General features: G+C 40.8%; 1 protein-coding gene across 4 annotated transcripts in view; it reads right to left on the minus strand.

The window, feature by feature from the left end:
• ASPH (aspartate beta-hydroxylase) overlaps positions 1-16,814 on the minus strand; it is a 219,281-nt gene that overhangs the window by 110,844 nt on the left and 91,623 nt on the right. For all 4 annotated transcript variants that reach the window (XM_059394635.1, XM_059394634.1, XM_059394636.1 and 1 more), the window contains one exon: positions 5,866-5,907. In XM_059394635.1, coding sequence (XP_059250618.1) covers positions 5,866-5,907 — 42 coding nt within the window. The remainder of the gene's footprint in view (positions 1-5,865; positions 5,908-16,814) is intronic.

A 16,814-nucleotide genomic window follows, 5' to 3' on the forward strand; every position in this document is an offset into this window, starting at 1 on the left:
ATATACCCTCAGCTTGGTTGGGGTGCTCCAGGTTCTCAGGCTTGGCTGTCCTGCCTCAGGACCTTTGCAAAGGCGCTTCCTCTTCTCCGTGTGCTCCTAGCTCAGCATTCACACAGTTGCCTTGATAGTATCCCTAACTTCCTCAGAGATATTCTCCCCTTCCCTCCCCACCTCCTGCCAGCATACTCTCCTGCTCCGTATCCTTTAGAGCACTATCACTATTTCAGATTGTGTGCGTGCTGTTGGATTCTTCTCGACTGGGATGTGAGCTCCATGAAAGATGGAATTCTGTCTTATTTTCACCTGCATCCACTTGCCTACAACAACAGTATCTGGCATGTCGTAGGTAGCATGCAAATATTTAAGTGGATAAATAAATTCATGTATGTTTTTGTGAATGATGAAAAACTGGTATTTTTTTTAACATTCTGATGATTTATTGAAACTTTTAGCATAGAGCAGTAGCCATTTCCCTAAAATATGGTGGTAGAGTATACCCTGTTAACAGGAGTAAAATACTGCATGCTCAAGACTGCTAATTGCTTCTTCCTCTCAATATTTGATGTTCTTTTCCTCTGTAGAACCAGAACCCTGAATTTTAGCTTTACCAATGTTCTATCAGTTAAATGTAGTTTTCCTAAGAAGTTTTACTTCTTCTCTCCACTTCCTTCATGTTATCTGGATATGGTGGTAATGACTGGCACTTCAATGGCCCTTTTGAAACATGAGGTTATAGACTAAGGGCAGCAGAATGGCAAGAGAAGGAGCTATGGCCATAATGAGCCATTAAATTGGTTCTAGGTTATTTATGTGGATAAGAAATAAACTCCTATCTTGTTTAAGGAACTAAAATCTGAGGTTTTTAAAAATTACATATAACTGTACTTAATTATAATGGGAATGTGTGATTTGTAAGGAAGGTCTAAATCCAACTCAACCACTTAAGACATAGGAGGAGGGTAAAAATAGGGTGTTGTGGGGCACCTGGGTGGCTCAGTGGGTTAAAGCCTCTGCCCTCGGCTCGGGTCATGATCCCAGGGTCCTGGGATCGAGCCCCGCATCGGACTCTCTGCTCAGCAGGGAGCCTGCTTCCTCCTCTCTCTCTGCCTGCCTCTCTGCCTACTTGTGATCTCTGTCAAATAAATAAATAAAATCTTAAAAAAAAAAAAGGGTGTTGTTAAGAAACCAGGATTTTCCTTAAGAGTGTTTATTTCCCTAACCAATACAGGACAGGAAAACAGAATAAAGGACAAAGAGGATTTGTTTTATCTCCTTTCTCCTTTAACTCAGGGTTAGTCTCTGGGATCACCAAGTGAGACGTGGGCTAACATGGTTCCAAGAGCAGCCTCGGTCCTACCTCTGTGGTCTCTGCCTTGGAGCCACGACAAGACATGGACATTCGTCCAAGGCCAAACGAATGATGTGAATCATTTTAGTGAGTGTTTTGTATAGCTAAATTTATACAACCTAAAAAAAAAAAACAAAAAACCCACCTTCATTCTTTAATTATATGTGTTGTACTTTGGGGGCTTAAAAATGCCTTTTCTTTTAGAACTGATTATGACTATACATATGGATCTTTTAAAAAGCATTGTTTTAACTAAATCTTAAAACCGGCACAACATTCACCCCCAAATCACCCAACTTCATTGCTAATCAAAGCAATCTGGAGTGCAGATATTTAGACAGTAATAGTAGTAGTAGACTGCATTTATGATTCTATCTTCCTGTTTTGAAGTATATCCTGTGAGGCATTAAGAATCATGATCCTTGGGGCACCTGGGTGGTTCGGTGGGTTAAGCCTCTGCCTTCAGCTCAGGTCATGATCTCAGGGTCCTGGAATCAAGCCCCATATCAGGTTCTCTGCTCAGCAGGGAACCTGCTTCCCCCCACCTCTGCCTGCCTCTCTGCCGACTTGTGATCTCTGTCTGTCAAATAAATTAATTAATTAATTTAAAAAAAAAAGAATCATGAGTCTTATGTCTGGATACAGAAACTGAACATGAAAGTATATTTAACGCTTTGAACACTTGTCAGTTCTGTGCTCCAGAAAGCATGGGTATGACGATCCAGGCAACCACTGACGTATGACATGTGAGGTCACAGAGGGGACCACGTATTCACTCCGGTTTCTTTAGGGATGACAACAGCTGTCTTCTTACACCAGTGTCACTGACTCAAGCCTTGGGTTTCCCATAGATTTCCATCCTAAGAGTTCTATCTGGGCCTGGTTCTTACTTTAAGAATGTCTGTAATGTCTGTTCAAATCCTTCAAAATTAAAACATAATAGAAATTCAGGGAACAAATACTTACTAAATGTCTACTATGTGCCAGGCACAGGAAATGCAGCAGTGAGCAGGACAAAAATGTGTCTTCATGGAAACTGGATTCCAGTAGGAGGTTCAAACAATAAATCCCAAAGAATTAAACTAAATATCATCACATGGTGTTACAGAGAAAATAAAGTAAGGGAACAGGGTATGGAAAGTAAGGGGGCTTTAACTTGAAATAAGGTTAGGGAGGTTCGCTAAGAAGGCCACAGTCAAGCAAAAACTATGGAAAGACATGTTGTTTCTGTGAGAGAAGAGTCAGCAGGAGGGAGCGGTCAGTGCAAAGGCCCTAGGTCCCATGAGTGCTTGGTAGGGAAGTCCATACAGCTGGAGTAGAGTGAGCAAAGGAGAGAGAGTATTATAGGATGTGATGTTGGGGAGGAAACCAAGAGAAGACGGAGAAGGGAGAATGGATTTTACGAGGGCTTGTACTGCAAAGGACTTTCATTTTGAGGAAGCTATGAAAATACTGGAGACAGTGGGCAACACGACACAGCTTAGGTTTTAAAGGGGTAACTGCAACTCGTGTGTTGAGAAAAATTATAGAGGCAAGGTGGACACGGGAAGATCTGTTAGGTGGCAACTGGAATTATGCTGGCAAGAGAAGGCAGTAGGTGGGAGCTAGGTGTTGGTGGCTGTCAGAGGCAGGGGACAGTGGAATTCTGGATATATTGTGGGGAGAGGACTGACAGGACTTGCTGAGGTAAATTTAGGGAGGCATGAAAGAGACATTTCGTAGGAGGAGCGGGTTTCAAGGGGGGAGGTCAGGAGTTCAGTGCACACAAGTTTGAAGTGATGATCAGATGTCCAAATGAGGTTCTCTGGCAGACACCGGGCAACAGCTGGACATCCCAGTCTAGAGACCAGGGAAGAGACCCAGGCTGCAGGCAAGTGCGGTCATCATTGGCAGACAGTTATTTAAAGCAAGGAGATTAGGTAAGATCACTGAGGGAGAGTGTGCAGATATGAGAAATGCTCTGAGGACTGTGTCGTGGGACACTTGAGTGCTAGACAGTCAGGGAGATGAGGAACAGCCATCCAAAGAGGCTGAGAACAGCACACACAGCAAAGAGTAGGGGAAAGACCAAGAAGATGTGGTAACCAGCAAGCCAAGGGAAGGAAGCATTCTGAAATCGAGAAAGGGATCAGTTCTAGCAAAAGCTGATGATATCCTCCTCCTTGCTTTGTTGTCCCCTTCATAAAGTTGTCCCTCCTTATTTGCAGGGACGCATTCCAAAACTCCCAGCGGATGCCAGAAACCACAGACAGCACCAAACCCTATGTATACTATGTTTCCTTCCTATACCCACATACCTATGATAAACTTAAATTTATAAATTAGGCACAGTAAGAGATTACTCATTATTATAATTAATAATAAAATAGAACATGCACAATAATAGTGTCATAAAAGTTATATGAATGCGGCCTCTCTCTCTCTCTCAAAATATCTTACTGCCCTATACTCACCCTTCTCATGAAGATATGAGATAAGAGAATGCCTCTGCAGTGCAATGAAGTGAGGGGAAGGATACAGACATTGTGGTGAAGCATTAGGCTACTACTGACCTTCTGACTATGTCAGAAACAGGATCATCTGCTTCCTGATCACATCTGACCGCAGGTCACTGAAAAGTAGGAAACAAAACTAGGGAGAAGGTGGCTACTTACTTATCAAGATCAGAGTACATCATGATGTCACAGAAGATCATGAAGGTGGGGCAGCATAGAGAACTTGGGTCATGACTGAGCTAAATTCCAGTCATCTATGTAGAAAAGTCAACCAACAACTTCTAACATTGACGAGAAACTTGCACAAGTAGATATTTAGAAATGTGCAGTAAGTACTAGAAGAAACCGCTAAAGGAAAGTCAGGGATGGGACTCTTAGGGAGTAGGGGTGTAGAAGACTGCTGTTTTTCATTAGAAGTCCTACTTTAAAACCGTATCTCAGGGTTGCTTTCATAAAAAATTAAATACAACTAGTCAGGGGGAAAAAATGCATGGCTAGATGTCTAGTTACCAGTGTAAGGGCTACAAAATGACAGCCGGAGGTCAGCAATTCTGTATGCTTATCGAGTAATTATACACTGAGACCATGTACATTATGTATATTATAATGTTACATACTATTATATCTTCTCAAATGTAGACACTGCTTTCTTCACTCAAAATTAAAGGCACTTCTGAAATTGTAAGGCTTAATCATTAAAGATTTTATCATTCAAATGATATTACAAGCAAATAGAACTATTCTATGATCCCGTAATCACACTACTGGGTATTTACCCCCCAAATACAAAAACACTAATTCAAAGGGATACATGCACCCCCATGTTTACAGCAGCATTATTTATAATAGCTAAAACATGGAAGCAGCCCAAGTGTCCATCAATAGAAGGATGGATAAAGAAGATGTGGTGTATATACACGATGGAATATTATTCAGCCATAAAAAAGAATGAAACCTTACCATTTGCAACAACATGGATAGAGCTAGGTAGTATAATGGATGTTAAGTGAAATAAGTCAGTTCAGAGAAAACAGATACCATATGATCTCACTCATGTGTGGAATTAAAGAAACAAAACCAACGAGTAAGGCAGAAAAAATAGACACACAAACCAAGAAACAGACTGTTAACTATAGAGAATAAACCGATGTTAGCAGAGGGGAGGGAGGTGGGGGATTAAAGAGCACATTTATTATGAGAAAATTAATTAATCAATTAAATGATATAAAAAAATTTGTGAGGGATAAAATTAGTAGCCTTGCTTACTATTTAGAGATTCTTATTGTCTAACTTGAATTAAATACTTAAAAATCTCAAGGATTGGAAAGAACAAAGAGAAGTGGAATATGAGGAAAAAAAAGCATTACCCCATATCATCTATATAATTTTTTAACTTATTTCCTCACTCTGAGTAAGCTAAGGAACCTTTGTAAGAGCTGACTTAAAAGTCTACTGGGTTATTTTTTAGATTGGGTATTGTAATCAACTGTGGGAAAGCCGAAACGATTCTATACGGATATAACCTTGTTTGCATGTCCTTCCAACAATTCAGAGTTTCTTGCGAAAAAAGAACATGTTCTAGTAATCTCTGGACCTCTATTCCTGGCACAGATGTTAACATAAACAATATTTAAGATTTGCTAAGTACTCTCCCTGTGCTATACACTGCTTTAAGTACTTTACACAGATTTTCATTTAATTCCCTTTGTAGCAACAGGAGTCTTCTGGTTTCTGAACTTGGTACTGTTTTATTCCCATATCAGAGAAGAAACTGAGGCACAGAGAGGGCAAGGAATTCTCAGACCATATATAGTGAATGGCAAAACCTGGAAGCCAGGGAATCTCTTTGGCTCTTAATGCTTATGTAAATATTAATAAATATTTGTTGATAAAACCATTAAAATAATAAGCCCAGAGGTAATTTAACTGATGATATAAAATAAAATCACAATGTTATTCATGAGTAGTATAATGATTTTCTTCCTATATATATTTGAAAGGCAGTTTATTTGATGATCTCACCTTTTTCTTTTATTTCTGGATCGTCTGTTTTTCTATTTGTTTCTGAAAAGTAAAGACAAAATAAAATAAGTATTGTAAAAGTCACCATTATTATCTCAAAATATAGGACCATATTTAAATGAAATCAAATAAATATAATTCAAGAAAAATATTTCTGGGCATAGAATTCCATTTTTCTAAACCCTGAATTCTTTACACATGAAATTCGTTACAAAATATTAAGAGTAGACTCATTCGACTTAATTTATAAAAGTCACTGGGCAGTCACTAGATATGAGGCATCAGGTTAAGTATTCCTCATCTACAGGGAAAAAGTGGCTGTGGGTCACCTCCACCGATTCTAAATGCCTCTGTGGGGTAAAGGCAAACTGGAGTGAAAAGAAGCCCTCATCAAAGCTTGCTCAATATTTATACTGTGTCCTAAAACCAGAAGACAACTTTATAATAGTCACCATGTGCTTTAAAGAAATGCCACGTGTCCCCCTCACTGGGGTGACAGCAGTCTCGCTTCCCTAAGGACTTCACACATATACAGGTGGACCACTAAGGGTGCCTGCACTGAGCCCAGGTGCTGAGGAACTGACAGCCCACTGGTGTCAACCTCTCACTAAGTTAACCAGTCAGAGGGTCCCTCCCACGAATGGGACTGAATGCAGTGAAACCCACCCAGAACCTGGACCAGTCAAATAATGTCCACCCTACATGGAAAACTGTGGTACGTGACCTGACCATGCACTTTATTTATAACTTCATTTCTGTACTATCTCAGATCTGGCCTATGTTTCATATAAGTTGGGAGTCTAGCTAAATTTCAACGTAGACCAGTTGATTACAGTTCCCGTAGGTACTTAACTAGTTTTGGGTATTTCTAGAACGCCTGTATAGGCATATGTGTGGGAGTCAGGATAAGGCAGAGTTTGGGAGACTCAGACTCAGTTCCTCCCTCATAGTAGATCGGGCTGTGGGGTCAGATCAGGAGTACGACCACAGAACACTTGATTTTGTTGCTTCCCAGTTTCCTCCACTGATGATTTGTATCAAACATTTCATTTTGGGAAAGTGACAAGTAAATCTGAGGCAGGCTTCCAAGACAAGGGAGGGATTTTTATAGGTCCAGCATTTTCAAGAAACTAATGGAGAGGAAGGGAATGACCTTGAAAGCTACAGCATGCCGGGTTTGGTCGAAGCACATCATGCCTGCCTCTTGCTACCCTTTGGAGAGGTCTACCTCCCTTTGTGCAAAGGAGGAAGTTGAGGCTGAGAAAGTCGAGTGCCCACTGTTATCAAGGTCAGCCGTATACATCCTTCCAAAGCAGATAATCCTCCCCCAGCGCCCATCCCGTCAGTTCCAGAAAGAGAAACAGGAGAGATAGGGTCCTGTAGCCTTTGCCTCCCACAAAGAGTGGGTTTTAACGAGCTGACTGCCCACCCTTCCTGCCAGCAGGGCAGGAGGTACAAGGGATATTAAAAAAAAAAAAGCCATTCCAGATCTCTGTTGAATGTCCCAGAATTTCTGATCTTATTAACTATAACCTCCTTTATCAAAAAGCTAGTCAGTATGTCATTTCATAGGATGCACTCTGGCAGGTGTCAAGGACACAGGATTGAGGAAAAACAACAACAAACAATCCTGTTCCTCCAGGAGTCCTTCCAGTGCTACCAGCAGTGCCTGCAGGAAGGCTGTGACCCGCCTCATCCTCCAGTAATCCGTCACCTGGCACTGGCATGGGGCCAGTGTAAGTTGAAAACACAAGCACAAAATCCAAGTTGCTAACCCGATTAAACAGGTGGGTGCTTGAAGAGGAGTTTAGAGCTCTCCACACATCTTCCCACCCCCAGGGGAGGAACAAGGAGTGGTTTGAATGGGTGTGGGAGGGCCCTGACCAGGCAAGCTCCCAGGAACAAGGCCACTATCTTTCTTCCTCCCCCATAGCATATTCAGGATAGGGCGATGAGTCTGACAGAAGGTCCAACCCAAACTTCCCCAGCTCTGGGGAAAAGCTCTCTCTCACATCCCCTTCTGTCCCTCACCCCACATCAGCACGGGTACATCTGTGACTCATGTTTGGATATGGAGAAATGTGCAGGGGAGGCATCTTGGGCCCTCTGATTTTCAGTAGGTAAAGGTCTTTTCACAGAGATCCAGCGTCCCTCACTAGTATCCCGCAGAGCTAACAAGTAAAATGTTGCTCTGCTCTACTTCATTATCTGCACAAATGCTTCCCTGGGAGGCCCCGTGTGGACCCGCTGTGCCCCAGAGGAAAAGGACTTACTGGATGCTTACTGTGTCCCAGGCATTGTTTTAAGCACTCACTGCAGAGGATCCCATCAACTCCGCCCCACCCTGGGAAGTAGTTTTAATTGTATAGATGAGGAAAGGAAGGCTTCCAGAGGCTCAGGAATCTTGCCAAAGGTCACAGAGCAGGTAAGACTGATTTAGAAAGTATCCTCTATAATAATAATTCAATCGCACTTTGTATGGTCCAATGATGGGACATCTCTAAGTTAAAAGGAGCTGTATGCTCAGCCCAATTCTGAAAATTACCCATGTCCAAGTTCACATGTAACTCATAGTGTTTAAGCACCTGTATCCGAGAAGACGTGATGCAATCTCTAACTATACTGACTTTTTTCCCCTTTCAGAATAAGGAAAACCTTACTAAAAAGAATGGGATCTGAATCATTCAAAAACTATCATACACTGTTAAAGAAAATTGCCTTTGTGAATTAAAATACCCTGAACTCTAGGGTGTTTAGCAACTCTGCTTCTCCAATTACTGACCTGTTCTTCTTGGACCTCACATATGTCCAAAGCTAATTTCCATTAAGGCCTAGTTTTTCTCACCAGTATCTCGTCTCACTGACATCAGTGACTCTCGAGGACTCTGCTTCCCCAGCGCTGGCCCACTCAACCAGTCACAGCTTCCCCAGCCCTTCTCTGTGTCTCTGCAAGTGCTTCCTGAGGTCAGCCCTGCCCCCACCACCATTACTCCTGGGTCTCCAACCGGCTCTCCCACCTGCATTCGGGCCTCCCTCCAACTGTTTCCACCTTCCACCTGCTGCCCACGCGCTCACCAAGAAGGACCATGGCTGGCAGGCCTTTTGGTCCCTCTGCCCCTCAGTTTCCTTATCCGCAAGCAGCGTTAAGCCCTCTCTGCTGGGAAAAATGCAACTCCCTAACACTCACAAAGAACTTGGCGGGGGAAATGCAGTTGATAAAAGTGGATCTGTTTCTCCTGAGTCTGAAGTCTTTATTTTTGTTTCTTTTGGGCATGCTGGAGGAGAAAACAACACTTTCCAGAACCCAGAGGCTTCTTCCCTAGTTGTCTAGTTCTCCTTTTCTGCCCCAACAGTGAATCGAAAGACAACTTGCTATACCCTGTCCTGCCCTTCTACCTGCTCAGACTGTTTGGTCTTCTCAGCTACGATGGAGTTCATGAACACGTGGTATGATGGTCATGGGGGAGCGGGAGGCTGTGTGTTTGTGGGCCGGGGAGAGTGGCTTGCCTCGCTGATGCTAAACAAAAACCCCCAAAGGAGGGATGCAGAGGCTATTTCATTTTAATCCAGCCCCTGGCAATGTAGCATCAGAGCCAACATTAAACAAAATAAACATCACCTATCAGAAATAGGTTCAAAAAGGATTGAAGGTACACCTTCGTGATTATTCAGTCATCAAAAAGATACTGTAATATTCCAATATACTAGTTAAGTAGAAAATGAGCTGATTTTGTTACATAATAAAATAATAATTCAAAATAATGACAATATAGAGAAGAATTCTGCATTTTATTGCACTCAAATAACATTAAACAGAAGACATTTACATTATTCTTAGAAAATCCATTGATATTGCCCAGTGTGGCACATAGTTGAAGACAAGGCTCATTAATTCAGGTATATGGAATCAGAAAGTATTAGGAAGTTGACCACAGCATAATGAATCCTCAGTTTCCAGAGTTCTAGAGATGATTATCTACAAAAATCCAGCAAAATTTTACTCATTTATCAGGTCTATGTCACTCCTAAGTTTCCCTAAAAAAATAAGGCTTTATAAAAAGTAGTGTTCTATAATTCATATTATGAATTAAGAGCTTTATTAGAATTAGAGTAGCAACTCTATATTACCCATATCACAGCTTTAGAAAATTATTGCTTTTCTTAGTAACTCAATCTTCTGGATTTCATCACACACTGGGTCAGCATGCATAACTCACTACATTGTAACTATGATCTAAAATGATAAAAATATAAAATCTCTTTGATTGTAACCCTAAAAGCAGGGGGGAAAGAAAAGTCATCTTATGTTAAAACAATGTTAACATTATCAAGAGCTAACCCTAACATGGAAATGAAATTACTTCTTATGGCTTTTTTTTTTTTTTTAAATAGCTCATGGTCCTTTCAAAATGATGATGTCACTACCTTCTTTTCTAACAAATGAGTATTTTCATCACAGCAACTATGTCCGAGCTAAAATAAACCACATTAAAAGTAGAGGAAACTCTTCAAGGTAGAAAGAAAAGGCTCATATGTTGCAAACAGCAGCAGGCAATGTGGCTGTGTGGACACTTTTCACACACAGTCCTAAATCAACCCAGCTAGAGGCCTCGTTCTCTAGTAAGATCACAGTGCCGCCTTCAGTGTTGGGAGGGCATAACTTAATCAGCAAAAGGCAGAGCAACGTTTAAAATGCACACTGGTACTTTATACAGGTTTTCTAAAATTTAAACAAATGCCGAAGGGACAAAGCTATTATATGCCTGATCCGAGGTGTCCAACAGTTTCTGCATGACATAGCAGGCCATTCCTTTTGCCTATATCCTAGCAAGGAATTTCATTGTTCCCCCTCAATTTAAAAAATAAATTAACCATGATAACTTAAGACTTTCACCAAAATATTCAATTTTCCTAATCAATGAGCTAACAGCTGCGAACCTCCAAATTGGGAGTTTTACCCTGAATACTCCAAGCTAAGGTAGAAATGTCCTATGAGGGTATCAGTGCAGATATATACAAGTCCAATCTTCACAGCTAATAGCAACCATTAGTAGTGTTCCTCAGAGTGCAAGCGCGGGGCACTCCTCACGGCTTTGAGATCACACTGACACAGGTCAGTCTGACAGACGTGGGGGTAATCGCTAGCCATATATATACGAAACCCCGCCAAGAAGTTATTGCTACATCGTCACTATAATCAACTGTTACCTGAACAACACACACAAATGTAGGTAAGATCGGAAGCTGTGTCACAAAAAGAAAGAGAAGAGAAAACCCAAAGGATCCACTAATGCTATCGAAAACGAACATGCAGGAGTGTAACAATACATGTAATTTCTGTTTCTAAAAACAAAAACAACAACAAAAAAAACACTAAAATGCCAGTGGACTACAATCGATTGGAAACATCTTTAGTATTCATTCCCAAAGATCTTGGTCTGCTCAGTAATTACGTCACAAGATCTATCACAGCCATCTTTTGGAGCGTATGCTTAGGCTGGTCCTCCTGTGGTAGTGGGGGCAGTCTTTCTGCAGCTTTAAGTATCTGCAAAAATAAGGGGAAATCTAAATTAAAGGACCAACCAGACACAGACTGTGTAACTGCTTCATTCTCATTCTACTTTAAGAAAAGAAAAAACAAAACAAAATGAAACAAAACAAAAACACCAACAGAAGTAAATGCTTTTTATGCGTTATTGTTGTTTTTAAGGGCAACTCCTTCAACAGTGATTAACTACCCAGAGAAGTCCCTGGGAATTATTTGCAAAGCTGCTGAAGGAAACTTAAGCTTCTTAGAGCATCTGAGAATTACAACTAAATTTAAGAATTTCAATCTTTTGAGAAATACAAGCATTAACTCTCTTTCTCCCAACAGTATTTTCACTATATTAATAAGAAATGTAACAGAGGAAAAAAAATCTAGCATGGAATTTGAAAAACAAATATAGGAGGGATTTCCAAGGAGCAACTAGATACTGTAAGTTGCAGTTAAAATACACTAATATAATCATACGTCAGTTTTTAATGTTACTGACAATATAAATGATCAGGCAAAAAAAAAAAAAAAAAAAAGAAGTATACCGTCAAAGTCATTCTTGTCCAAATTTTTTGCAAAAACTTTCTCATTCCAAACTTTAGTATCTGGTTGATTTTACCATCACAGCATTAGATTTGTTACAATCTGAGTAGGGAAGAAGATGGTGCACTTAAAGGTCCAACTAAATTTTGAAATAATTTCTAAATCTCGAGTATGAGCCTTCCTTCCTCCCTTCCTATCTATCCATCTACATGTGTGTGTGCATGCATGTGTATTCAGAAGTTTTTATATGAGCAGATTTGGTGCTAATGTGAGGTGACTAGAAATCTTATGTATACTTTCATATATCTAACAGAAATGAGCATTTATATACAAAAGACAAGTACAGGATTATTCATAGAAGCTTTTTTCTAACAGTCAGAAACTAGAAACATTCACAATAGCTATCAATGTAGAATGGATTTTTTTAATGTACATGTAGTAAATGATTGCAATGAATAAAAACCAGCATGATACTCTACAAAGTAGATGAAACCAGACACGATGTTATGCAACAACAACAAAAAAAGTCATCAAAAAAGTGTATCTGCGTTTGTGTATGTTTGCTTCTGGCTTTCTTTTATTAAATTCAAAAGCAAGCAAACCAATCAATGGTGACAGATCAGCACACTCACTGTTGGGGGAGATGTGACTGAGCGGGAGGAGGGAAGGTTTCTGGGGTACTGGACGCTTTCTGAAAAAAAAAAAAGCGCCCTGTTCCTAGTGGTACAGGAACAGATCACAGGCGCATTCCTTCACTAGCCGCTCAGCAAGCGAGCTCGTCTCTGTGTGTTAATCACACCTCAACAGAAAATGTTTTTACAAATGCCTTTGACTTTAGGTTGTCTTAGAATCTATCAGTGAGCTAGCCCAGGAGAGGAATGAGCATTCCTATAACCTGTGCCATCAAACATACCTGAGGTAGTAGGAAGCTGTTTGAGGCATAGGGATGAGCACCGGTTAAAGGGCAAATAACCTAAAAGCCCAGTTACAATTCTGAAGGACCCAAAAGTATGCTTCTGCATATTTACATTTTTTTTTAAAGATTTTATTTATTTCACAGACAGAGCTCACAAGTAGGCAGAGAAGGAGGCAGAGAGAAAGAGGAAGAAGCAGGCTCCCCACCGAGCAGAGAGCCTGATGTGGGGCTCGATCTGATCCCAGGACCCTGAGATCATGACCCAAGCCGAAGGCAGAGATCCAACGCACTGAGCCACCCAAGCACCCCTGCTCCTGCATATTGAAAGATGACTCTACTCAGAAGTGGTTCACTGAGTGGCAAACCCGGTACGTCCGAAATCGAGCCAATCACCTCCTCTGCTACTCTCCATTTCCTCCTGCCTCCAACAGGTCCATGAAGGGCTGACCATTCATTCAATCAGGTCAGGAACATAGGAATCGTCCTTGACTCTTCCCTTCAGTCAGCCCTCTCTCCCCGAAAACTGCTTCCCATTTGAGTTCCCATGAGGTGGTCCGGCCAGTCCTCACCCCACAGCTGAAGCATCTCCAGTCTCCAGCTTGGCTCAGTACATCTGCCCCTTCCTCGTCTCCACCTCCTCACTGGTCTGCTCTTTTCAAATCTGGATTTGATCATGTGACTCCTCTGCTTAGAATTTTTCAGTGGCCTCCTGCCACCTTTAGGCCCAGATTCAAATTTTTAAACATCATTTTTGAGACACTCCGGGAACTGACGCCTGCCTGTTTTTCCACTTGTCTTCTTACACCTTTATATGGCTCACTGTCCTAGTCCTTGTTCCGCAAGCACTTGCTTCCTCTGCTCCCCACCCACCAGCTAGTGTCACTTCTAACAGCACGACAACACATGGGGAGACCTTTCTGACTCTCCATACCCTTGTTCCCAAAGTTGGATTAGTTATCCCTCCTTTTCTGTGCTGCCCTGCCTACCCTTTTGGGGGGTTAAGAACATCACAGTGGTTGTTTTACTCAGCTGTATGCCCAGAGGACTGGGACCTGCTATGGGGGCAGGCGCTGTCTTATTGTTTGAGTCTGGCTGGGTGCCTTAGTGATCATGTTAGGAAATGCTGGATGACAAGGGGAGGCATGAGTGAAAGTTCACACAGGTGCAGCAGAGTGAAACCATCAGCACTGCTAGACCAGCCCACAGTGGGATGAGTTACAAGTGTTACCTCCATTTTCAAAGAGATGGGAGCAACAGAAACACTGATGCTTACAGAGCTCCAACTTGAATAATATGATTATCACCATAAAACATTAATTTCTTTTTTTTTCTGGCATGGTATGACAGAAAAAAATTGTTACTGGAACCAGTTAGTAAAATGGCCTTAACATACAGTTTGGCAGGAAATTTTACTCAGATGAATTTTGTAAGTGATTCCTTCATAAATGAATCAATTTGTGCTATGCATATTTATTGTGTCATATTGCCAGAATCACATGCTTTATGATTTCAAGTAAAAAATCTGAGTTTGGGGGCACCTGGGTGGCTCAGTCTGTTAAGCAACCGCCTTTAGCTCAGGTCATGATCCTGGGGTCCTGGGATCGAGTCCCACATTGGGTTCCCTGCTCAGCGGTGAGTCTGCTTCTCCCTCTGCCTCTGCCTACTGCTCTGCCTACTTGGGCATGTGTGCTCTCTCTCTCTCTCTCTCTCTCTCAAATAAATAAATAAAATATTTTTTAAAAAATCTGGATTTTAGGAGACCGGTAAAAACTCACTAAGGAGCCTGGATTGCAAAAACAATTTTTTATAAAAGACTGGTATTCAAAATGATCGACTTTTAATATCAGAATGATCAATTCCCAGGACTGACTTTGTCAATAGCAAAGCACTTATAAATTTACAAATATAAAGAAAAGATGACAAAATTTAAGCTACTGGACAACTGACTTTCTACCATAAATCTTAATATTCCACACTTCTGGGTCCTAGCTGAAGTACTAACGTAGAGTAAGGGAAAGATGCTGAATAAGATGACAGCTCTATCTTTATCACATCAGAACAGCTCTCAGAACTCATCAGCCCTTAGGCCTTCCCTTATGAAAAGTCCTCTAGAGCACAGAGACCCAGAGTCTGAATTCTGGAGCCAACAGGCAAGGGGCAGCGTCCGTTCTGCCACCCATTGGCTCTCACATCAGCTTCGTAGTGTCTCAGTTTTCACATCTGTAACATGGAGATAACAGCATGTCTACCTCTTAGGCAACCAGAAATCTTAAATGAGTTAATTCATGGAATGTGCTTAGAAGAACTCCTACAGAATGCTTACTACTTCCTAAAGGGTCACATTCCCTGTCCCTAGTGTGTGGGTCAATACAATGGTGAACTAAGACAGTCCCCGCCCTGCGGGGTTATAGCACGCCAATAAATATATTATTGCGAACTTTGATAAGCAATATTAAGGCAGTATAACCTAGTCTTGGAATGATCAGGGAAGGCAAAGTAATCATCACTTAAGATCCCAAGGGTCAGAGTAAAGTGCACTAAGAGCTAGCATGTTGCAGAGGTCCTCCATTAACATTTCCCCTGAATAACAGACTTTCAAGATTGGAAGTTAAGGAGCATTGCAAAGTTGGGGGAGACAGGCCCTAACATCAGTGTTCCTGCAGTTTCTGTCATCCCACAGATGTTAAGCACTTAAAAGAGGAGTTGGCTTATTGTACATGAAGATCACGAATACAGAGTTTCAACGATTATTCTTTTATAACACTGAATAAAAGAGGTTGTAATATAAACTAAGTCTATGAAAATAATGGGAAATAAGCAAAGCAAGCGCAATCATTAAAAATACATATTGCTAACTCTTGGCCTCACAGTCTCTTCTGGAAAGGTCGCACGTAACTGGGCAGCGGGTTAATCCAATTTTTATGACACCAAATTATAGGTTATAACTTCCTGAGCAGGTCTTTCAGGATTTAACTTCTCTTGATTCACCTCGGAGATCAGGCTAATTAATTACTAAACAAAAATAGCCACAGTCACCATTTATTTATTGGGAGCTTATCATATTTCAGTGAGTACACATATTTAGCAAATCTTCATTTTTATGTGCTCCGGTTGTTAAATACCTCCTCTAAAATAGCACCTCCTTCCAGCACCCGAACCACTGGGTATTTTATATTTATGTTGCAAGGAAATTCTTGCACTCAGCTTATAAAACATGGAAAAAAAAAAAGCACAGAAATTTCTGGCCAGAAAACAGTATTATTTTTATGCCTTCGCTAAAGTCAGGTCAATATTAAAAAATATGAACTGTAACTAGAAAAAGGCCAATGTTGTAAAAACTCATTTTAAAAAATACTTATAAGACAATTTCTTTAAAGTACAGGACAGTAATCAAAATGCTAATTCAGTAACATGCTCTGCCTCCTCAAGACAGAAACAAGGCCCTCTGGAAAGCACCACTCAACAAGAAAGAAGAAATTATAAGGCAGGATAGAATCAGCAGCTCGCCCTGCTCTGCGCACCTTTCCTAAACATAAAATACACGCACCTACGCAGTATCCATCATGTAAAAGTCCCAGTTCTCCATGGAATTCCATTCTCATTCACATTATAATACCAACAACCCAGTTCTTTTAAGCATTTGTACAGATGACTAAAAACGTATGTGGTATAACAATCACCAAAACCTAAAACATCCCAACGTGAAACAGGCAAAGATGAGCTGGGGTATACAACTAAAAATATTCTTTGATTATAAAAGTTATTTTTTTTCCTTGAAATTTATTATTTAATAGGTTTTGGCAGTTATTATTTCTACAGACTCAAAAAGAGTAATGCATATCATTGCCACAAAATTCACATTAAGCGTCTAAAAAATAGGAGCAATAATTCAACCATTAAGTGACACAAAAAGAAAGAAAATGGAAATAAAATACAGAAACAAAGGAAATACAC

Source organism: Mustela nigripes, chromosome 3, assembly GCF_022355385.1.
Source record: "Mustela nigripes isolate SB6536 chromosome 3, MUSNIG.SB6536, whole genome shotgun sequence".
Lineage (NCBI taxonomy): Eukaryota > Metazoa > Chordata > Mammalia > Carnivora > Mustelidae > Mustela > Mustela nigripes.